We start from the raw sequence: 23,364 nt of genomic DNA, 5'->3' as shown, positions 1-23,364 counted from the left end.
CCCACCCCTGACCTCTTGGCCAGGCCCTCACAGGGGCCGCCGTCCATCCCGTCGTTCCCAACCCTTAATGCTTCCAGGTCCCGCCGCCATGGCACCATTGAGCTCAGGGAGGCTGGCAATGCCACAGACCCTCCTAAAATGAATGGGCTTTATTTTTAAAATAATGAACCTAAGCTGTCTTGAAGAGGAGAAAAGGGGCCCAACGAACAGGGAGAGATCAGCCGCTCTAAGTTGTCCTAAACTCACACAAAATCACGCATGCTCCCTGTGGGAAGACTGGAAACTATAAACCAGCAGAAAAGATCGGAATGACCTGTGATCCCTCTGTTCTAGAGATGACCTTGATAGCATTTTGATTTACTTTCTTTCAGACCTTTATCTATGTGTGCATTTTAACAAAAATGGGATAATATTACATGTTCTTAAAACAACCTGATTTGTTGTCATCTAACACTGTAGCGGGTCAGCAAATATTTTACTATAAATGGTAAGTACAGAAAAGTAGAACAGTATAAGGAAATTTGCATGTGCATTTATTAGACTTAATGATTGCTAATCTTTTGCCATACTTGCCTTTTCATTTTATGGCCAAACTATTTTATTTTAAATTTTAATTTTATTGGAGTGTAGTAGATTTACAACGTTGAGTTAGTTTCAGGTGTACAGCAAAGTGATTCAGTTATACATCAACTGAATATATTCTTTATATACATATAACTGAATATATGTATATTCAGTTATACATATATTCATTCTTTTTTTAGATTCTTTTCTCTTGTAGGTTATCACAGATATGGCTAAACTATTTTAAACTAAACCGTAGGCATCCTGACATTTCAGTATGTATCTCTTTTAAAAACATAGATTTTCCCATATAATAGATTCTATGATTACACCTAATAAAATGAATAATAAGTAATGCCTTAATACTACTTAATTTTGTCTGGAGTCAAATTTCCCCATTAGTATACTTGCACATCATGGTCATTGACATGTGGATCCAGCTTTTTTCCTGCAGGTCCTGCAGACTGTCCCTGGATAGACGGTCTCTGACCTGTCACTTCTTACGACCTTTTCTTGTTGAGGGGGAGGGTTTCTTAGCTCTCTCCTCCTTTGGGGCAGTGGCCTTCCTTAGTTCCACATTTGGCTGCTACTTGTACAGAGAATCGCTCTGTACTTGTTACTCTTTCCCTCTTGAGGGTGATTTCCGAGGCTTTATCCCCCAGGGCAGAATTATTGGTTCAAAGGGTGTGAAGAGTGGTGTAGCTCTTGCTAAATATTACAGTAGGGTGTTGTGTGGAAGGTAGGCGCGCGCGTGCGAGCGCACACACACGCGCGCGCACGCAGCCCCCCTCGACTGGTGTGTGATGGCCGTGTGGTGGCGCCGTCCGGGCGTGGTGAGCAGATGCTGGTGAACTGCTCTGCTGGCTGATGTGTCCTGAGGAATGCAGTGGGCTCCGGGGTCTGGACACCACCAGGGCCTGCAGGATGGCCCCCTCCCTGCGTCAACCCCTCAGTGCCTCCTGTACTCCTGTTCCTGCAGACCCCCCGCCGCAGGTGGTCCCTGTCCCCAACGTGACCGTGTCCTCTGGAGAGACCGCCATCCTGTCCTGCCGGGTCCTGGGCGAGGCCCCCTACAACCTGACGTGGGTCCGGGACTGGCGAGTCCTGTCGGCCTCGACGGGCAGAGTCACCCAGTTGGCCAACCTGTCCCTGGAGGTCAGGGACATCACCCCCAGTGACGGCGGGCGGTACCAGTGCATGGCCAGCAACTCCAACGGGGTCACGAGGGCGTCCATCTGGCTCCTGGTGCGAGGTGAGGCTGCTGTCCTCCTAATTCAACACAATACCTAGCATTTCCCTCCAAAGCCCATCAATCCATCCCTCTGCCCAGATGTCACCTCTGGCAGGCAATGTCAGCCCTTTCAGTGTTTTCTCAACCTTCAGAGGAAGAGGATTCTGTAGCCTTCCAGCCTAAGTGTAGTGGTTCTCACTGTTGGGAATTTCATCCTCATATCTGACCTAAATTTCTACTGCTGTCGGGCAAGCCAATTTCATTGAGTCCTGTCCTCTTCCCCTGCCATTGAACACCTCCATTACCTACCCCTCTCAATATGCAGGACAGAGATGGAACAGTGGAAACTTCCAAAAGCCCAGAGATCAGACGTGCTCGGCAGGGGTTGGGTAGCGCCGACCAGATGGGGGGGTGGAGGAGGCAGTGGGAAGAACCCACATCGGGAGTGCTGGTGCCTGGATTAGGTACTAACCTAGAATCTAGGTCCACCCAGGATTTAGACAGATCCTCCTCCCTGGGGTGCTATCTCCCCTAGTGTAAAAGTGAGTGTGTTGGAACAAGTTTCCTCCCTTATGCTAGTGACTTTTGATTGACTGCCTAGAGTGTGTTGAGAAGGATTCTGAGGCCGTATCTGGGCCACTGGTATGGGAGGGGCGTGTTTGCCACGTCTAGATGAGATGGCCCACGACGTCTGTTTGAGCCTGACAAGTCTGCCGCACTGTGAGCTTTCCGAGGGCCAGGATAGAACCTGCGTTTGCAGCCAACACTTGGGCAGACCTTGAGGTCCACTCAGGTCTCCAGCCCTGGCATCTCGACAACTCCCTAAGCCTCTTCAAGGTGCTCAGCTCAGAGCAGAAATCCAGCGAGCTCAGGGCTCCCACTGGGGGGGAACTGGGAATTCAGGTCCCCGTGTGGCCTGCGGATGTACCTGGGAGGCTGCTGCCTGGCAACGCTCCCCAGTTCCCCAGCAAGCCGCTCCCAAGGATGCAGGCCCCTTGGGACCTCTGCTTCCTTTGTCTACACTGGCTGTGGCTGCCGGGAGGGGCCGGGGGCCCAGGGCTTGGGTGCCTGGGACAGCACAACTGCTCTGACAAGCTCCTCCCCACCTGTCCACTCTCTGAACTACAGAGGCCCCACAGGTCAGCATCCACGCCCGGTCACAGCGCTTTTCCCAGGGCATGGAGATGAGGGTCAGCTGCTCGGCCTCTGGGTACCCTGCACCCCACATTTCCTGGAGCCATGAGGGTCATGCCCTGCGAGAGGACAGCAGGTGAGGGCTCAGGGCTTGGAGGTCTGGGAGTGGGAACAGGTGGACTCCCAGGGGAGCTCTCTGAGCCTCAGTCTTCTTAACTATTAATACAAATGGGGGAGTAGCATTTGCCCTGCCTTCTTCCTGGGTTGATTTGAGGCTGAGGAGACACGTCACTTGGGAAACACAACAGGGTGGGCTCAGGGGTCAGGAGCTACAGCTGCAGAATCCAACAGACCTGTACTTGGATTCTGCCTCTGCCATTCAGGCTGTGTGACCTTGGGCAAGTCACCATACCTTTCTGAGCCCCATGAATGAAAAAAGAACATACGTAAAGCGCCGAACACACAGCCTGGCACAGAGCAAGCGGTCAGTGTAGAATGGTGTCACCAGTGATGTCGTTAGTTAATTTGTTATTAATAAGGACTGGGGCAACCCCACGTGACCCGACCTAACCAGCCCCTTGCTGTCGAACACGTTTCGTGGCATGACTCCAGAGTCCGCGTGGATGCCCAGGGAACCCTGATCATTCAGGGAGTGGCCCCAGAGGATGCTGGGAATTACAGCTGCCAGGCTGCTAATGACATTGGCACAGACGAGAAGACGGTCACCCTCTACTATGCAGGTACTCGGGTCAAGGGTATCTGCAGGAGAAGGATCTCCAGCCCATCCTCCCTCACTCCCTCCCATCCCCAGATACTTACTGAGCATCTACTTTGTGGCAGGCACTGGGGCTACAGCAGTGAACACAGGGTCTCCATCCAGGTGGAGCTTATATTCTAATGGGGAGGCACAAAGCAAACATGCAAACAGATAAATAAGGTACTTTCAGATGGTGAAGATACTAGAACAAGCGCAGAGCAGGGTGGTGTGATGGAGTGACATGCCCCTGGGTAGAGAGGGGAACGGCTGGTACACACAGGACCAGACCCTTGCCGCAGATGGGAGTGGGAACAGCGTTCCAAGCAGAGGGATCGGGAGGGGCAAAAGCCTGGAGGTGGGAATGAGTCTGGGAGGCCCAAGGGGCTGCAAGGAGGCTGGCTGGAGTGAGGGGGCTGGGGCGGGGCAGGCAGCCCCTGTAGGGCCCTTAAGAACCTTGTAGGATTTCGGCTTTTATCTCAAGATCAATGAGGAACAAAAGGGGGGTTGGTCCCGGGAGTAACTGGCTTTGTAGAAACCAGCGGAGGCTACATCTTTCTGGGGTGACTGTCCCGGTTGGCGGGGGTTGGGGAGGAGGCAGGTGCTCAGCCCCACTTTGTCCCCGCTGCCCCTCCCCCAGCTGCATTCTCTCTCCAGGGAGTCTGTGGGTTGGTCCCCAATTCCCCGTCTGCTCCCCACACAGACCCACCGTCCGTCTCGGCCACGAATGCTGTGGTGCTGGCCGCCGTCGGGGAGGAGGCCGTGCTGGCGTGTGAGGCGTCCGGGGTGCCTCCGCCCCGGGTCATCTGGTATCGAGGTACACTGGGTGGGGGGAGCGGCCCGTGGGCGATCCCACTGGGGCCCTGGAGGGTCAGCTTTCCAGGACGGTCGTGGGGGGCACTCCGAATGGGGTGTCTGGAGAGAGAGGACCGTTTCTGGCAGCCCCACTCCCATCCCCAGGCCAGTGTCCACGCAGCTAATGCAGGTTGGCTCCGTGGTTAGGAGAAGGATCTAGAACAGACCTCGACTTGAATTCTGGCTCCCCTGGGTGACCTCAGACAAGTGACTTGGTATCTCTGAGCCTGCTTCCTTAGCTGGAAAGTCAAAGATAGGTGGTCGTATGAGGATTAAATGAGTCCACATGTGCAAATTGTTTACCACGAGCCTGGCGCACGGGCAGGGCTCAGTGTTCTTAATGATGGTGACGATGGCGATGTGGTTATCTGAGAGCTAGCAGTAATGTTAAGAGGGCTGTTCTGAGGCTCTCCTGAGTTAACGAGTGTAGAGGGTTTTGTCTGTGCCAGACGCTGAGCTGGAGTTTGATTGAACAGGAGCTCTTGCATCCACACCAGTGGACCTGGGTCCTGGGGCTCCTGCCTCAGACTTTCCAGGGGCAGAACACTGGGCTCCTTCTCAAGCACGGGCACCTCCCACCCGGATGCACTCCAGCCTTTGCAGCACCTGTCTGTGATCTTGTCAGAGCCTCCCCTTGACACTGACAGGCAGAGTGAGCTCAGAGTTTGAGCATTTTGTCCACGGTCACCAGCTAGTGGTGGCAGAGGCCTCAGGACTCCTTACTTTGTGCTCAGGTCACTGCCTGTGGTGGCTGAGAGCTCTACCAGCCCAGCCTGGGAGCCCCTTTATAAAGGGGGGATCTCTCAATGGAATGTTGCTCAGCCTTAAAAAGGAGTGAACTTCAAGCTGTACAATGACGAGAATACAGTTACCGCTTAAAAATGGTTACGATAATACATTTTATGAATTTTGTTTAAAATTAAATTTTTTCTTAATTTGACTCCTATGGCAAAGAAAAAAAAAAGAATAAAAAAAACAAAAACGAAAGAAAAAGAAATCAGGCTCACAGCAGCTGCTGTGTAGAAATTTCCCCCTACTTCTAATTTGCTGAATGGAGAAAAAAATCTTTTATTTATGATATTTTCAGAGACATTTGCTCTAGTATGGTGTATTTAAGTAGTACAAAAGTAAAAGAAAAAAATTTTTTCTTAATTTGGAAAAAAAAGCAATGAAGTTTTGACATAGCATAGATGAACCTCGAAATGCTAAGTGAAATAAACCAGACACAGAAGGACAAGTTTTGACACAACACAGATGAACCTCGAAATGCTAAGTGAAATAAACCAGACACAGAAGGACAAGTATTAAATGATTCCAGTTATTTGAGTGGAATCTCATATATGAGATACCTAGAATATGCAAATTTATAGAGACGGAAAGGAGAATGGTGGTTGCCAGGGGCTGGGGGACGGGGAAATGGGGAGTTAGTGTTTCATAAGTAGGGTTTCAGTTTAAGAAGATGAAAAAGTTTTGTGGATGGGTGGTGGAACGGTTGTGTGACAACGTGAACGTACTTAATGCCACTGAGTTGGACACTCAGGATGCTTTAAACGGTAAAATTTTGTGTTATGTATATGTATGTAGCACAATTTTAAGTGTAAAATATTAAGTTGTAAAAAGAGTTCAGACTCAGCGTGGTCCCTCAGGCCCCAGGAGGGGGAGGCCTGGAGTTGGGGTGGGGGAACAGTGCACGAGGGAAATGAGAATAAGGCCTCAAAGAGGCAGAACTGGGGGGGAGAGTGGTCGTCTCCGTGACCCTGGGCTCCTCCCAGAGCTGATCCAAGCCTCAGTCTGCACCTGAGCAGAGGGTGGGGATCCAGGAGGGAGGCCCAGGCAAGGAGTGCTTGGGTGATGAGCCTGTCGCATGCAGGGGAACAGGCTGAGACTCACTCGTGGTCAACAAAGGGGCTCAGGGAACTGGACCCAAGGGTGCCGACTTTAAAATTGTGATAAAATTCGCCTAATGTAACATTTACCGTCTTAACCATTTTTAGATATACAGTTCAGGAGCGTTAAGTATATTTACATTGTTGTACAACCATCACCACCATCCATCTCCAGAACCCTTTACATTTAGCAAAACTAAAAATCTGTACTCATTAAACAACAGGGGTCCCGATTCTGGGGGGAAATCCCTCCCTCACCCGCACCCCTCCAAGGTCTCTGCTTTGTGGAGTTGCAGGAACCCAGGGTCAGGAAGGCGGCCTGATCCCCTGGCCTCCTGTGGTAACCATGGGTACCTGCCTGATGTTTTCTCATCTTTGGTCCAGAGGGTCTTGAGATGATCCTGGCCTCCGAGGGCTCCAGCTCTGGGATGCTGCGAATCCCGGTGGCCCAGGAGAGGGACGCTGGCGTCTATACCTGCCGAGCTGTCAATGAGTTGGGCGATGCCTCTGCAGAAATCCGGCTGGAGGTTGGACGTGAGTGTACACCTTGTCCCCACTTGCCCTGCCCCTCCTGCCTTCCCCCTTCCCCGTCCCCCACCACCTGCCCTATTTCTGAGCAGGGAGGAGAGAGTGGTACCACGTCGCCTGCCAGTGGGGAGTTTGCATCATTTGGATCCAGAGCACGTGGGATGGGGATTTTAGAGGGAGATGGTATCTGTGTTACCTCTTGCTTTGTAACGAATCGCCTTAAAACTAGGTGGCTTAAAACAATAAGCATCTATTGTCTCATGGTTCTGTGATTCTGGGAGTGGCTTTGCTGGGTGCTTCTAGCTCCAGGTGTCTCATGGGATAGCAGTTAATACCTTGGCCGGAGATGTGGTCATCTGAAGGCTTGACTGGGACTGGAGAATCCACCCCTAAGTTCACCCATGTGGCTGTTGGCAGGAGGCCTCTGTTCCTTACCCAGATAGGCTTCTCCAGAAGGCTTCTTGTGACATGGGTTTTCCCAGAGAAAGTGAGTCAAGAGGGATAGAGATAGAGATAACGTCCAAGGTGGAAGCTGCAGTCTTTATAACCAGTCGCAGTCTTGGAAGTGACATACCATCACTTCTGCTATATTCTGTTGGTCACAAAGACCAACACTGGTATGTGGTGAGTGGGAGGGACCACTCAAGTGTGAGAATCCCAAGAGGCAGGGGTCACTGCCCATCACAGAGATAGTTCGGTTCCAGCATGGGTGTCGTCATCCCTGAGACCTGAGTTCCAGTCTTGTCTTCATCACTTACCATCTATATGCTTTGGTCAAATCATTGACCCTCAGTTTCCCCATCTGTAAAATGGAGCTGACCATACTACTTCCTTTGTTGGGTGGCTGTGAGGCTTCAGTGAAATCAGATACACAATGCTTAGCACAGGGTTTGGCCCATTGTGAGTGCTTAATAAAGGGAGAAGCTATTATCCCCTTTTTACAGGTGGGAGGTTTGAAGTCTTCTGTGGCTGGTACATGGCCTTGGCTGTGATTGTCATGATGTCTAAGTTCCAGGCCTGGATCCTGGGCACTGGGAATTGCTCGGAAGTTGTGGGCACAGCTCCTTGGCGTGCTGAGCCGGAGCAGATTGTACTCTGAGGGCTGACTGTGGCCATGACGGGAAAGACAGGTGCTGGGAGTTCTAGGGAAGTGCAGTGAGGCTCAATTGGGAGGGTCTGGCCCTGGGGGAGATGGTGCCAACTCAGGCTTGGGGATCCTCCCCCTCTGTTCCATCATCTATTCCTCCAACATGTGGTCACCTTGTAGCCAGGCCCCGTGCCCCAGACCCTGTGTTGGGGCTACAATGGCATCGGCCTTTGTGTTGTTCTTGGTGTCCAGAAGAGAGATGGTAAACAGACCATTAGAATACTCAGTGTACTGAGAATTTGGAAGTGGCATCCTTGGGTCCTGTGCCCAGAGAAGGGGGCTAAGCCAGCAGTGGAGGCCGGGAAGGCTTCTTGGAGGAGGTGATGTCTAAGCTGAACCCAGAAACAGTCAGGTGACGAGCTGGGGAACAGTGTTCCAGGCAGAGGGAACAGTGTTCCAGGCAGAGGGAACAGCATATGCCGATCTCCCCATGGCAAGAGGAGTAAGGCAGCGAGTGAGGCACAGAGAGGGTGGGGAGGGGATGCCGGGGCAGCTGCCCAGTTGTGGGTCACTCCCGGCCTTGGGCTAGGGAGCCTGGTGGAGTTTGGGCTTTGTTCTGTGGAGGCGGTAAGAGGTTTCTAAGGAGGAGATTGATGTGCTCAGACTTTCCCTATCTAGAGTGCACTGTGTGGCTGAGCTCTTGGGTGGGGTGGGGTGGGTGCGGAAAGCCACAGGCCTAGAGCCTGATAATAAAAATATAATAAGTCTTCCATGAAATCTGCCACGTGCCGGGCCAGCGCTAAGCACATTTCATGTACTAGCATATAATCCTCATAACAACCTTTTGAGATGGATTCTACATTATCCCTTTTATAGATGGAAAAAACGAGGCACAGAGAGGTTAAGTGCCTTGCCCAGAGTCACACAGCTGGTGAGTGGCAGAGCTGAGATCTGAACCCAGGGTCCGGGCCTTTAGCCCCTGGACTTGATCCTGATGCTCCCAGCAAGGAGGGCTTGTATGTTGCTTCCCCACTGTGAGCCTCGGGCTCCTCACCTGCAAGATATTTCTGGATGTTGTGTGAGTGAGAGATAAGAAAGGCCTCGGACGCAATGGGCTCTGAAAAATGTCACTGTCATTGTGATTAGTCAGTAGGTTCTGGGTGAGCAGAGAGGGTGCTCCAGGGAGGGCTGCCCTTGGCATTGTTACAAGCAGTCATCCTTCGCTCTGTGTCTGATTTCTCTCCAGCAAAACCTTATTTCTTTGGGGCCCAGGCTGACATGCCTGTTCCTTCACCTGTTAGCCATTGGTCTTGGGGCCATTTCCCCAGGTGAGAGGTGGCGGGGGGGGGGGGGGGATGGCTGGCATCCCAGAGGCAGGCTTCTGGGGCACGGGGCCACTGGTGGCCTCTGGCCTTGAGGTCAGGGACGGCATGGACAGTGGCCCAACACCTGTGTGTCTGGGGCGAGCTGGCCTGGCAGCAGTGGTGGGAAATTCAATTTCCTGCCCATCTGGGTGGCAGCTGTGTTGCAGCCTTCCTGGCCAGGCTGGCAGAGCCTGCCAGGGCTGAGAACGTGTGGGCACTGTGCCCACTTCCTGCTGTTCAGCTGGGAACTGGCTTCCTGGTGGTATTTGGGGCACAGGGAGGACGGCAGCCTCCTCCTGTACTGCCAGCAGGTGCCTTATTTGTGGACCAAGCCTGCGAGGTGATTTTGCATCCCCTCTGGACCTGGCATTTGGCTGATAAGAGTCCTGGATCAATGTCCTGGTCCTGCTGCTTGTTTGGCCAAGTTATTTACCTTTCTGAGCCTCACTTTCATCATCTGTAAAATGGGGATGATACTGATAGAGGCTGTTCACAAGGTCCTTGAGAGATTTAATGAGATAATGTGCTTCACTCAGGGCTTGAATAGAATACCTAATCAATACACGTATTGGCCTGTGGGCTGGACCAGGCTGACAAGGGCCTGGCGAGGCAGAGTGAGGTGGAGTGATTATCACACGGCTGTCGGCACCTTTTGTTTTTTTTTTTTGGCCACGCCACTCAGCGTTCGGGATCTTAGTTCCCTGACCAGGGATCGAACCCATGCCCCCTTCAGTGGAAGTACAGACTGAGTCTTAACCACTGGACTGCCAGAGAAGTCCCACTCTTTCTATTACTTTAAAACTTAGCCCTGAGCTAAGTTCCCTTTGCCCTGCTGGATTTCTCTCTAAATGGGTGTTCACTCAGCCCTCTTTCTATCCTCTCATTTTAGTCTCTGCTTCTTATTCCCAACTCGGAAGCCCCTGATTGCTGGGTGAGTCAGCAGGGGAGCTGGGGGTGTGCTTTTGTGGGAGCAAAGACCCTCTGGCTAGCCTGGGGGAGCAGGAGAGAAGCAGAGCTGGGCTGTGTGGCCAGTGTGGTCAGTATCTGGGTGGCTTCTCTATCAGGCACAACAGGCAAGGGCCCAGAGCCCGTGATACTTTTAGGGCTGCTGGACAGGGCTCTGATTTTCTTGCCATCAGAAGAGAACAGGGAAGAATAATAAATAGATTAAAAACGAATCCGGATTTTGTTTGTCTTTATAAACAGTCATAAAATATCATTTAAAATATTTTTTTAGGGGACTTCCCTGGTGGCGCAGTGGTTGAGAGTCCGCCTGCCGATGCAGGGGACGCGGGTTCGTGCCCCGGTCCGGGAAGATCCCACATGCCGCGGAGCGGCTGGGCCCGCGAGCCATGGCCACTGAGCCTGCGCGTCCGGAGCCTGCGCCCTGCGATGGGAGAGGCCACAACAGTGAGAGGCCCGTGTACCGCAAAAAAACCCACAAAAAAACCAAAACTTTTTTAGGGAGGAAAGTCATCCTGCAGCCCTGGCCAATGGGGCTGTGGCTCCAGGCTCGACTGAATGATCTTTCTATGGGGAAAGGAGACTTCCCGGGAGGCAGATATGGAGGCCATCCCCAGCGTTGTCTCATTCACAGATACCCTGGAATTCCCTCTAAATGCAGGGCAGGGCCTGAGGCCAGCCTCTCCCGTGGCCACCCTGCCTGTCTACACAGACTTTGGGCCTGAGATGCCCTCCGTCTTCTGACGGAACTGAGTCAGGACTGATTGAAACTCTCCTTCCTGAGCTGGTGCATCCCCACCAGCTCTGCCCCACGGCTCTGAGCCACAGGAACTGGGGGGATGGTGGAGGAGGCTGGGGGGCTACAGGGTCTCCAGACAATGATAAAGAGTCCTGGAACTTTAAGATACTGGAATCAGGGTAAAAATAGTTACCTCTTTCTGGATGGGGAACTGAGGCTCAGAGTGGTGAAGGGGTTCATCCACGGATGCCCAGTGGGGCAGGGGCAGCAGGGGGGCCCTGCCCAGGCTTCAGGCCTTCTGGCTGGTGTCCCTTGCCCTGGGGCCCAAGTAAGAGGGAGGGACGGCATCACCTCTGTCAATTTCACTTTGCTGGGAAATCCCTGGGGGTGGAGGGAGTGGCCCAGCAGTGCTGTTAAAGGAAGTCTCAGCTTTGGCCACACCCTCCTGTCCTGTCCCCTCCCAGCCTGGTGGCTGGCGTCCTTGGTGGGGCTGTTCTGTCTTCTGTGGTGTTCCGGTTCCCCCGCACAGAGCTGCGTCCCCGCAAAAGCGCTGCAGCTGTCAGGTGATGAGACCTGTGCCTCTCCAGGGAGCGCGGCAGCTGCTGTGATGTCTGGCTGCCTCTGGGCACTCGCAGCTCCTGACCCGGAAACCTGTCCAAGGTCAAGGCAGAAAGGGCTGTCCACGGGGAAATCTGGTGGCTGTGAGGCCAGCTCACGATCCCTCCCAGCCGAAGGTCACCTGAGTCTGTGAGGAGGGGTCTTCGAGCCTGAAAGCAGAGGCGGCTGAGCCTTGCGATGGGACCCTGGAAACCAGTCCCCACATCCAACATGCTGCACGATCAGGGTGGGCCCCGCCCCTCCCTCGGGCTTCAGTCTCCCATCTGCACAAGGAGGAGACCAGAGGACCTTCAGCTCTGGTGTACAGGGTTCTGAGGTCCCGCCTTATTTGGGGGACTTCAATGAGGAGCAGGGGGATGGCTGCACAGGAGACGGAGTCACAGTTTTTTGGGCAGGATGTGAGTCGGGATTCACCTCTGAAAGAAGATGGAAGAGATGCCAGGTTACCCCTGAGTACTAGGGGGTACCAGGTGCGGTGGCTGACAGCCTGGGTCTTAGCAGCAGCCAGACCTGGGCTCTGATCCCAGCTCTGCCACTGACTTTGAGCTGCACCTGGGGCAGGTTCCTTAATCTCTCTGATCCTCAGTTTCCCCATCTGTAAAGTGGGGTTGTGATAATATCCACTTCATGAGTTTATTGAGGCCATGAATGAACTCTAAAAGCACCATCACCATGCTTGTCAGTAGGTTTTCCAAATGCTACCCTTTGTACGTGTTATTTGCTTACTATTATAAGTCAGCTGTCCTCTCTCAGGGGAGGAATTCAGGACGAGGCCTGCCTGGAGGAGGGAGGTTTGAGCTGTGCCCTGTCGTGGGCTGGGCAGAGCTGGGGAGGCAGGCTCTGGGGGTACCTGGTCCTGGAGCTGAGCCACAGCTCTGCTCGGGATGGGAAGAGGGGAAGAGCCCCCGGGACCGAGGCTCTGCAGGACCAGTGACGCCATCTGAGGCACCTGGATGGAAGACTTTCTTGGATTCTGAGCCGAGGCAGCTGCCAGGCCCCAAATGAGGAAGAAAAGCAACTCGCGGGTGGTGTCTGAGGTTGGGTCCAAGACTGTCTTCCTCCTTGCAGTGATTTTCCAAGTTGTGCTTCTATCTCCCTGGAACTTCCCTACTCCCTGAGGCCAAGAGGGAAATTTGATGTCATGATTTGGATGGATGGGGGAGATTTCTGGGGAGAGACAGCAAGAACAAAAGAGGTGGAGGTTTTTCCACAATGCTGGACGCAATGGGTTCAAAACAGGCCGGAGACCTTCCTGTTTGCGGGTCTGGGGACAGGGACCTGAGGACAGTGCCCAGAAGCCACAGGGAACAGGGCCTGGACCTGTCTGGCATTGGACCTGCTTGTGGCCAGCAGAAAGGTGGAAAGGGTCGTGAGCTTCTGTTTTGGGAAATAACCTATTTCCATGCCCGCCCCCCCCCCCCAATCATAAAAGTAAGACAATGCTTAGAAAAAATGTTTGGAAGAAACACTACAAACCATTAACAGTGGTTACCTTGTGGAAGGGCATGGGATTTAGAGTGTGTGGAGCAAAAGTTAAGGAAATAAATCCTCGTGTGTTGCTTGGATTTTTTTTTTTTTTTTTTTGCTTGGATGTTTTATAACTCAGGTCAGCAGGGCTGCCCTTGTTTGCATCTGTTATCCTGGTGGAATTATTAATATGGCTCTTTTCACTCTTAAGTGAGTGTCCCATTTGGACCATAAAGTATAAGATCAAGTTCTTTATAGGCTTCTTTTGATTTTGTAGTAGAGACTTACGTGCTTCTTACAACACGTTCAACAGCAGAGAAGGATGAAGCATGGTAAAGATGAGCTAGAACCTCCCCACGAAGTTGGCTCTTTGGCAAATGGTTGCCGGAGTCTAGGAGACCCGTGAAAGGAAGCCCCCGTGGCCCAGGAAGAGGGCAAGGGAGGTGATGCGCAGAGCTGGTGGGGCTCCTGTGGCTGAGGGTGACTTGCAGCCCCTCTGAGGTGGGCTTCCCAGGAGGTGCAAAGAGCAGAAGCAGGAATGTTGCTCCCCCGTATGGCTGGGCAAAGCGGGGTCCCCGAGACCCCACGTAGTGTGTGAGGACTTCACCCTGCCAAAGGGCACTTGCTCTCCTCATCCTCAGGAGCTCTTCAGGGTGGACCTGCCAAACTCAAGTTGGCCCCGGGAGCCCTGGATATGAGTCAGGTTCATGAGGGCGCGGCTGGAAGAGGGAAACGCCCCCAGCGACCGGAGGGGAGGCAGAGGCCTCTGAACAGTGCCCTGGGGGCTGGGTGAGGCTGACCGCTCACCTCCCTGCAGATGCGCCCCAGCTGACAGAGCTGCCCCAGGATGTCACCGTGGAACTGGGGAGGAGCGCCCTCCTGGTGTGCCAGGCCACGGGCCGCCCGTCCCCTATGGTCACCTGGCGCCGTGGAGATGGCCAGCCACTGGGGCCCGGGCAGGGCAGCACGACTGGGCAGCCCGATTCAGGAGTGCTGTTCTTTGAAAGTAAGAGATTGGGGCTGAGGGAGGGAGGGCCGGGGAGACAGAATGGCTTCCGACACCCTCAGCCCCCAGACTGGGTGGCCGGGAGCAGGGCCCTGACCCCCAGTGCTGACCATAGGTCAGGCTGTTGCAGGGTCATATGTCAGTTGGGTGACTCTGGTCACGTCATCCCACTACTCCGCACTGGTCACAATAGTGATAATGACAATACGCACCACCTGGGTTTAATAACAGGCCACCTTAAGGAGCTATTGCGTGAATAATACACATAAATCCCTTAGCACAGTTCCTGACACATAGTGTCATATGTGGTAACCATCATCCTCACCATCCTCACCATCACCGCCATCCTCACCATCCTCACCATCACCGCCATCACCACCATCACCATCACCACCATCCTCACCATCACCGCCATCACCACCATCACCATCACCACCATCCTCACCATCACCGCCATCACCACCATCACCATCACCACCATCACTGCCATCACCATCACCACCATCCTCACCACCACCATCACCACCATCACCATCACCACCATCACCATCACCATCACCACCATCATCACCACCATCACCATCACCATCACCATCACCATCACCACCATCACCATCACCACCATCATCACCATCACCATCCTCACCATCACCATCACCACCATCCTCACCATCACCACCATCACCACCATCACCATCATCACCACCATCCTCACCATCACCATCACCACCATCGCCATCACCACCATCACCATCACCACCATCACCATCCTCGCCATCACCGCCATCACCATCACCACCATCCTCACCACCACCACCATCACCACCATCGCCATCACCACCATCACCATCCTCACCATCACCGCCATCACCACCATCACCATCACCACCATCACCATCCTCACCACCATCACCATCCTCACCATCACCACCATCACCATCCTCACCACCATCACCATCCTCACCATCACCATCACCATCACCACCATCCTCACCATCCTCACCATCACCACCACCACCATCACCATCATCACCATCCTCACCATCACCGCCATTCTCACCATCACCACCATCACCATCACCATCCTCACCATCACCGCCATCACCATCACCACCATCCTCACCATCCTCACCATCACCACCATCACCATCACCACCATCACCAGCATCACCATCACCACCATCACCATCACCACCACCACCATCACCATCCTCACCATCACCACCATCACCATCATCCTCACCATCACCATCCTCACCATCACCATCCTCACCATCCTCACCATCACCACCACCACCATCACCATCACCATCATCCTCACCATCACCATCCTCACCATCACCACCACCACCATCGTCCTCACCACCATCACCATCGTCACTACTACAGCTCCTATTTACTATGTGCCAGGCCGATGCTGAGCACTGTGTTTGCATTATCTATTGACCCCTCCCAGTCACACTACAGCGTGCACTTATTGATAAGTTATCCCCATGCTACACATGAACAAGCCGAGGCCTTCTCACCCTTCCAAGGACTGGCTGTATCCCCCATCCCTCTCCTCCCTGCCATCCCAGCCCTCCTACCTAACCTCTGCAGGGCCAGACTGTGACAAGGGCGCATCTGCACCTGGGGAGCTGGAGCCTGTGGGGGCTGGAGCCGTGATGTGCTCTGACAGTCAGCCCTGCCTCTTTCCTGCCCCTCAGGTGTGATTCCTGAAGACCAGGCCCCGTATGTCTGTGAAGCTCAAAATGTCTTCGGGAAGGTCCAGGCAGAGGCCCACCTCCTTGTGACTGGACATGGTTCGCTGGTGGATCTGGAGAGGAGGGTTTGGGGGGGGACACCAGGCACCCTCAGAGACACACCCCCCCATGACTGCCCATCCTTTGGGACAGGTGTGTCCACAGCCAGGTTCTCCAGGAGGAGCATCTGGACCCCTACTTCCTGGGCAGCGTGCCCCAAGAAGTGCGCCCTTTGACCCTTTAGGGTCCCCAATCCTGATGCTTCCACTGGTTCCCTGGGGAGGAGACAGTGGGGAGTGGGGGCCTCTGTCCCCCAGATGCCCACCCACAGGAGTCTCGTGTACCCACACTGTCTCCTCTCCCGATAGCACCTCCACAGATCGCCAGCAGTGCCTCCACCGTCCGGGTGCTGGAGAGGCAGCCCGTGTCCCTGCCCTGCATCATCCTGGCTGGGAGGCCCCGCCCCGAGAGGCGCTGGCTCAAGGCTGGCCAGCCCGTGAGTGCAGGGCCCCTCTGGGTGCAGGGGAGGAGGGCGCTGTCACGTTCACACCTCGGTCTCTGCTTTGCAGTTTCCCTGTTTTGGAATGTCCTCTTCCTTCCTGCTTCTTTCCAGAACCTTCTCTGATAACGCACTGATAGCATCCTTCACCCTCTAGAGTCCTTGGCCAGAGGAGCTTGTGCATCATTAGTGCTGCGGGCGGGGGCACAGACGCAGTGCGTTCGTCACCCCCGTTCGGATGATTCCAGGGCAGAGACGTGACCCGAGCAGCTGAGCATCTGCCCCAGCTCCCTGGCACACTGCTGGTGCACAGGGGCTGCTTCGCCCATTCCCATCCATTTGGTTTTCTTTATTTCCCTCTATTTCCTTTCTGCCATTCACTCCTTTGCCTCTCCCTCCTCCATCCTTCTGGCCTATCCTCAGACATCCCGCGGTCCTTGTGTCCTGGAAGCTATAAAAGGGGTGCCCTCGCCCCAGCAGACAGCAGACGCTGGACACCCAGAGAGGCAGTGACTATGTGACCAGGTGGCTGCCCTGGTCCCGGGCCTGTTGTTCCAGTCTCTGATGCAGTGCAGACAGGGTCCAGCTCCCGAAGCAGGGAGGCTTTGCCGAGGCTGCTCGAGTGGGTGACTCCTTCCGCAGCCTGTGTAATTAGATATGACCCCGAGGAGGACCCTGCCTGGGCACGTAGGCTGGGGCGGTGAGGAGCCTTCCTCAGTAGAATCCGATGGGCACGTGGGGAGGGGTGGCCCTGGGCCTTGTCCACACCAGGACAGGAAGTGGCTGGAGACGCAGAGCTCGTTTAGTTCAGTGGGGATACTGGGTGGACCTGCGCCTGCCCAGCTGCCGAGTGCAAGGAGCAGAGCCCCCCTCAAGCTCACTCAGCCTGAAAGGGCCTGGTACCGAGACAGCCCAGGAGCCTCTCCCGGAACCGGAGTGCAGAATGTGCGGTTGGGTTCGTGGAACAGGGACAGGGAGGCTTAAAGCAGGCTCAGGCCTGGTGGAAAGGTTTTGGGGCCCCTCACCAAGGATGGACTGGCTGGACATCTTTATAGAGGTTGCCCCAGGCCCCATTCTGGACCAGTGCCACCTGCCCCACCCCGGTCCTGATGGGGACAGACGTGGGCACCCATCAGGAGTGGCTTTCTCTGCTTCTCTCTCTGGGACCACATCTGATGCGGCCACACCTCTGCTCCGCTCTGCATGGCTCTGTTCTCTCCCCACAGACGGGTTGTCCTTCCTCTCTGTGGCCTCAGTGTGCAAGGGCCTTGGAGCTTCAGCCCCGACTTAGTAAAGGCTCTGGCTCCAACCCTGCACTCCTGGGAGAGGCTCCCATCAGTCCCCTTGGGTCAGGTGTCTTGCCCTGGACCAGTTGGCCCGGGGAGAGTGGGGTCAGCTGGGGGCTGGGGGTCGGGCCCACCTGGCCCTGAGGGTCTGTGGGGGGGTGGATGAATATCAGGGAAGGGGTAGGAGCATCACTGCCCCCCCCAGATTCCCCCACCCTCTCCAAACCCCTGGCCTCTCGGTCCAGGCTGCTCCCTGCTGGCCTGGTGGGCGGTGAGGTTTCTGGGGTGCTCTGTCTCAGCTGGCTCTGAGTGGGGCCCTCCGCCCAAGCTGGTGCTTCCTCGCCCTCACCAGCTCCCACCGGGCAGCCAGCATTCCGTCCGAGCAGATGGCAGTCTCCACCTTGACCAAGCGCTGTTGGAGGATGCAGGGAGGTACACCTGTTTGGTCAGCAACGCGGCCGGCTCTCAGCACAGGGACGTGCGGCTGGTTGTCCGGGGTGAGTCCCGGAGTGGTGGGGGCAGGATGCGATGGGGGAGGGCACCCGGGGGGAGCTTGACCTTGATCATCTCTGTTTAGACAAATTGCACGAATAGTACATACTCGCTGTAGGAAATTTAGAGATTGGACAAGCCCCCTACACACACACAAAAAAAACCCCAAAACAAAACCAAACAAACAAAAAGCAACCTCCCTTTATATCAGTAGCTAAGAAGAACCAGAATAATTTTACGTTTTGGTGTGTATCTTTCATACTTTATACACACGTGAATTTGCACATGTACATATACACACACTGTATATATTTATATAACATATACATTATATATACTCTTTAGATATGTTGTATATAAATTATTTTTGCATGATATATATTCTTTAAATAAATTAGGTATAAATCCTTTGTGTACACATACATAGAAATAGTTAGAAACCAACTGGAACCAGGTAATATTACTGTCTTGCAACCTGAATATTTCTTGTGACAATATTTTATGACTCTTTTCTGTCAGTAGTACGCAGAAGCAGTGGTTTAAGGCTGCATGTCCCCTGTTTGGATGAGCCAGGAGTGTCTAACCTGTCCCCTAGTGTCCTGTTTCTCACCAGCATGAACACCTGGGGATAAACATCCTCATGCCTGGGATTCCCTGGTGGCGCAGTGGTTGAGAGTCCGCCTGCCGATGCAGGGGACACGGGTTCGTGCCCCGGTCCAGGAAGATCCCACGTGCCGCGGAGCGGCTGGGCCCGTGAGCCATGGCCGCTGAGCCTGTGCGTCTGGCAACAAAAAAATCCTCATGCTCCACCTCTGCCCACGTGACCAGTTCTTTCCCTAAATCTCTGAGTTTTGACTCACAGAGATTGCGCATTTTTAGGGCTTTTCGTGTATTTTGCCCAGTTACTTTCCCACCCACAGCGTTGGAGAGTCCCTGTTTCCCTTCACCCACCCACCAGGTACCACCGTTCTTTTTAACAAGAAGTTTAAACAAGAAGTTTAAACTAAGTCTGGTTATGTTTTGTCATTTACCGCCTATGTTAATATCCTCTTTTTGTTTGTTTCACTTGTTTTCTTAAAACCCCGAGGGATGAGCGGGAAGGACTCATCATTCCCCATTTTGTAGAAGAAAACTGAGGTGCAGAAGAGGCTGGGTTTAGAACCCAGCTGTCGGGTCTCCTCATAATTCCAATTAATAAGAGTGATCAAAGGTTGGGCATGTGTCATGTGCCAGACCTCTGAGAGGTTGTGTGCAGGTTTTACTTAATTTTCCTAACTGCTCCAAGAGGTGGGTTTAAAAGACTCCACGCTTCTTTGACGTTAAGGAAGCTGAGCCTCCGAGATGGAGGTAACTCACCAAGTCACAGGATCAGCAGAGGCTGCCTCTGTAGAAAGCCTCACCCCCTAACTTCCCACCCTGCCGCACAGCCTCCTCTGTGCAGTGGTGATCGAGCCGTCGCTCTTGGCTAATTTCATTTCCGTTCAACAAATGCTAATCGACTTGCTGGCTTTTGCCACCTGGGAAAATCCAGAAGGGCATTTCCCACCCTAAAGGAACTGAGTGTTATCGTCAGAGCCCTTGGCCTCTGGCTTTCCCTCCGGGTTCTGGTTTTTCCATGCCCGTTTCCCCCTCCCCTGCTCCTCTTGGAGACATCCCCCACTCCCGCCCTGTTTTAATGCCTGCAGATCTGGATGGTGCCCAGGACAGATTTTGCACTTGTTTTCAAGTTCACTGTGTCCTGTGAACACTATTTTCTGCCGTTTCTCATCCGTCCATCCCCAGAGAGTGAGCAGGGAATTAGGGTTAATTTAGCTTTTTAGCTGACCAGGGAATATGGGTACCAAAAGATTAAGTGGTTTGCCCAAAGTCCCACAGTTAAGAAACGGTACAGCTTGTTCCTAAACACAGGCTGCCCTATGTCTGTGGCATGAATTTACAGCAGTGGTGGCTGTCTTCTTCTGTTAGAATTGTTTGTTTGTTTTTTTTTAAATCATGATAAAATAGGGACTTCCCTGGCAGTCCAGTGGTTAAGACTCTGTGCTTCCACTGCAGGGGGCACGGGTTGGATCCCTGGTCGGGGAACTAAGATCCCACACGCCACATGGCATGGCCAAAAAATAAAAAAAAATTTAACAATCATGATAAAATACACATAATGTAAAACTTACCATTTTAACCATTTTAAAGCCTACAGTTTAGTGGCGTAAATTAAGTGGCATAAGTGGCATTCACATTGTTGTACCAGCAGGTTCGTTTGCCCAATGCACAGCAAGCCAAAGGGCTGAGACGCCGAGGTTTGCAGCGGAGAAAGGATGTGTTCACAAGGCAGCCAAGCGAGGAGACAGGAGAACAAACCTCAGGTCCACCCCCCCGAAGCCCGGGGGCTTGGGGTATTTATGGGATAAGGAAGCAGGGCGGTCTTAGGCGTGGGGAAGGTGATTGCAGGTAGGGAAAAGGTGAGGTAGTCAGTGTTCTGTGTAGGTGTATCTGGGCTACATGCTTCTTCATGGGATGCATGTTCAAAAATGGAGGCGCCTAGCATGATCTGACGGTGGGGTCCTTGGCCCTCTGAGGTCAAAAGGCCATTCACCAGATACCTGTGCAGGCCCAGCTTTAGGGTCTGTGGTCCCAACCAGTCTTAGCTGGCTTGAGCTCGAACTAGACACCAAGTTCCTGGAAAACAACTCAGACAAACATCTTATTGTTTAGGCTACATGAAGCTTGGAGGGTCTGCAATCTGCAACGAACAATTAAGCCAGCTTGCTAAGTGAAGGCGCTCAAGCAGAGGAGTTGTTAGCAAGCTGTAAGACAAGCCAGGAATTTCTGTTAATCCCATGGGGCACAGTTTCAGGATGGGTTTCTTTAACCCTATAGGGCACGGTTTCACAACCATCACCACCATCCATCTCCAGAACTTTTTCACCTTCCCAAACTGAAACTCTGTACCCACCAATTCCCCGTTTCCTCCTCCCCTAGCCACTGGCCACCACCATTTTGCTTCCTGTCTCTATGAATTTGCCTGTTCTAGGTATCTTGTGTAAGTGGAATCATACAGTATTTGTCCTTCTGTGTCTGGCTTATTTCACTCAGCGTAATATTTTCAAGGTACCTCCATGTTGTAACATGTGTCAGATGTTTATTCCTTTTTAAGGCTGAATAATATTCCACACGTACACACCACATTCTCTTTATCCATCACCCTCTGTTTGGATTGTTTCCACCTTTTGGCTGTTGTGAATAATGCTGCTATGAACTTTGGTTTATGAAATTGGTTTGTTTTTAAAAGTGCCACCTAGAATCCAGCCCACTGCCACCCACCATATCACCAATGAAGGTGTTCCAGCCTCTCTCCCCTGTGTAGCCTCAGGAGTGCCCACCCCTACCGTCACCTGGACCAAGGTAGGTGAAGCCTGTTACCACAAAGGTAACCAGAGAGGTAGGCCCAGTGCATCATGGGAAGAGGAATGATGCAAATCGCCGTGGGGTGTGGGCTCTGCTGATGTCACCTGTGACTCTACCGCAGGAAACCAATGCCCTGGCCTCCAGGGATCCCCACTACAATGTGAGCAAGGATGGTACCCTGGTCATCGCCCGGCCATCTGCCCAGGATGCAGGGGCCTATGTCTGCACAGCCACCAATGCCGTGGGCTTCTCCAGCCAGGAGATGCAGCTTTCTGTCAACAGTGAGTGATGGCTGCCCCTGTCCTGGGAGAGGGGCTTGGCAGGCACTGAGGCAGGGGCATAGACAATCTGACCTCACCTGCATCCTCCTTGCATCTCGTCAACCCTGCCTCTAAATTCCTCACATCTGAAGGGCATGTAGACCAAAGCTGTCCTTCAGAGCACTGCCCCCTGTAACGTGGGCATGCTCTAAGAGTGGTTCCAACTCAGCCCTTTGCCACCGGATGGGGGGAACGTGTCACATTCACAAGGCTTGGAAAGACCCAAGGCCCTACACTGGACCCCCTCCCATCTTGGCAGCCCCTTCGCCCACCTTTCTCCCCAGCTCTTTGTGCCCAGACCCTTTGGCCTCCTTTCAGTTTCTTAAATGATCCATCCTGCCTCAGGGCCTTTGCATGTGCAGTTCCTTCTGTTGGAATGCCCTTCCCTTACCTGCAGTCAGTCAGATCTCAGTTCTCTCTGATCTCTGAGGCTGTGTCAAATCACCTTGCTGTGAACTCTCTGGAATGTCCCTTTCTTAGTGCCCATCACAACTGTGATTAAATAATTAACTGTGTGTTGAACTGTTTGGAACCAGTGTTTCCCTGGGGCCCTTAGCACAAAGGGAAACTGGGCATCATCTGATGGTTAATCCCATTTATTCCTGAGAATAAATGGGATCATCAAGGGCGAGAAGGGAGAGAGAGGAGAGGGAGGACAGAACCTGCCAGAATGTCCCCAGGGAAGGGAAGCAGGATGGAGAGAAGCAAGAGGAGGACACTGGGGCAGGAGGGACCATGTCAGGGTCATCAAAGCAAGATGAGCTTCCAGCGGGAGGAGGGGGTAGACATGTGGGGTGGGGTATGACTAGGGGAAACCATTGGATCTGAGCCCACCCTGAAACCTACACTGCCATTATAATCGAGCCCACCCACCTTCTGCATCTCTGGGGTGGCAGTGCCACCTCAGCTTCCTGGGGGAGCCATGCTGGTCCCCTCTGGGCCGCGACCCCTGACTCCCTGCTCTGTTCACACCCCCTGCATGATTCTACCAACAGCCAAGCCCAGGATCCTTGTGAATGGGTCATGTGACGCAGACAAGCCGCTGAGAGTCACAGCCAAGGCCAGTGACGAGGTGACCCTGGACTGCGAAGCCCAGGGCTCTCCACCCCCACTGGTCACCTGGGCCAAGGACTCCCTCCCTGTGCCACCCGTCACCGACAGGTAACCCCAGTTGCGGGGCCTCGGGTCTGGGGATGGACAGAGCTTGGGGTTTGAGGAAACTGATCTCCAGGTGACCAGTGACCCGGCCAGTGTGTGGGACCCTGTGGACACCCCCAGGGGCATGCAATCCGATTACACACACAGCACTTTTGGCCATTGACCTTTAAGGGAGCATGGATGCCCTTCAGAGGGGGAAGGCCTCTGAAATAACACGCACGCAGTGCTTCACGCACGGCCGAGGGGCACTGCGTGCAGGATCGCCTTCC

General features: G+C 53.5%; 1 protein-coding gene across 1 annotated transcript in view; it reads left to right on the top strand.

Moving 5' to 3' along the window:
* Positions 1-23,364, top strand: part of HMCN2 (hemicentin 2) — a 138,141-nt gene that overhangs the window by 36,449 nt on the left and 78,328 nt on the right. Inside the window, exons 11-22 of the mRNA XM_032635297.1 lie at positions 1,544-1,816; positions 2,924-3,065; positions 3,542-3,669; positions 4,387-4,500; positions 6,809-6,958; positions 14,008-14,196; positions 15,903-15,998; positions 16,307-16,434; positions 18,076-18,220; positions 21,502-21,614; positions 21,739-21,898; positions 22,933-23,098. Coding sequence (XP_032491188.1) covers positions 1,544-1,816; positions 2,924-3,065; positions 3,542-3,669; positions 4,387-4,500; positions 6,809-6,958; positions 14,008-14,196; positions 15,903-15,998; positions 16,307-16,434; positions 18,076-18,220; positions 21,502-21,614; positions 21,739-21,898; positions 22,933-23,098 — 1,804 coding nt within the window. The remainder of the gene's footprint in view (positions 1-1,543; positions 1,817-2,923; positions 3,066-3,541; positions 3,670-4,386; positions 4,501-6,808; positions 6,959-14,007; positions 14,197-15,902; positions 15,999-16,306; positions 16,435-18,075; positions 18,221-21,501; positions 21,615-21,738; positions 21,899-22,932; positions 23,099-23,364) is intronic.

The sequence above is a fragment of the Phocoena sinus genome, chromosome 6, assembly GCF_008692025.1.
Source record: "Phocoena sinus isolate mPhoSin1 chromosome 6, mPhoSin1.pri, whole genome shotgun sequence".
NCBI lineage: Eukaryota > Metazoa > Chordata > Mammalia > Artiodactyla > Phocoenidae > Phocoena > Phocoena sinus.
This window is presented reverse-complemented; position numbering and strand designations above follow the sequence as displayed.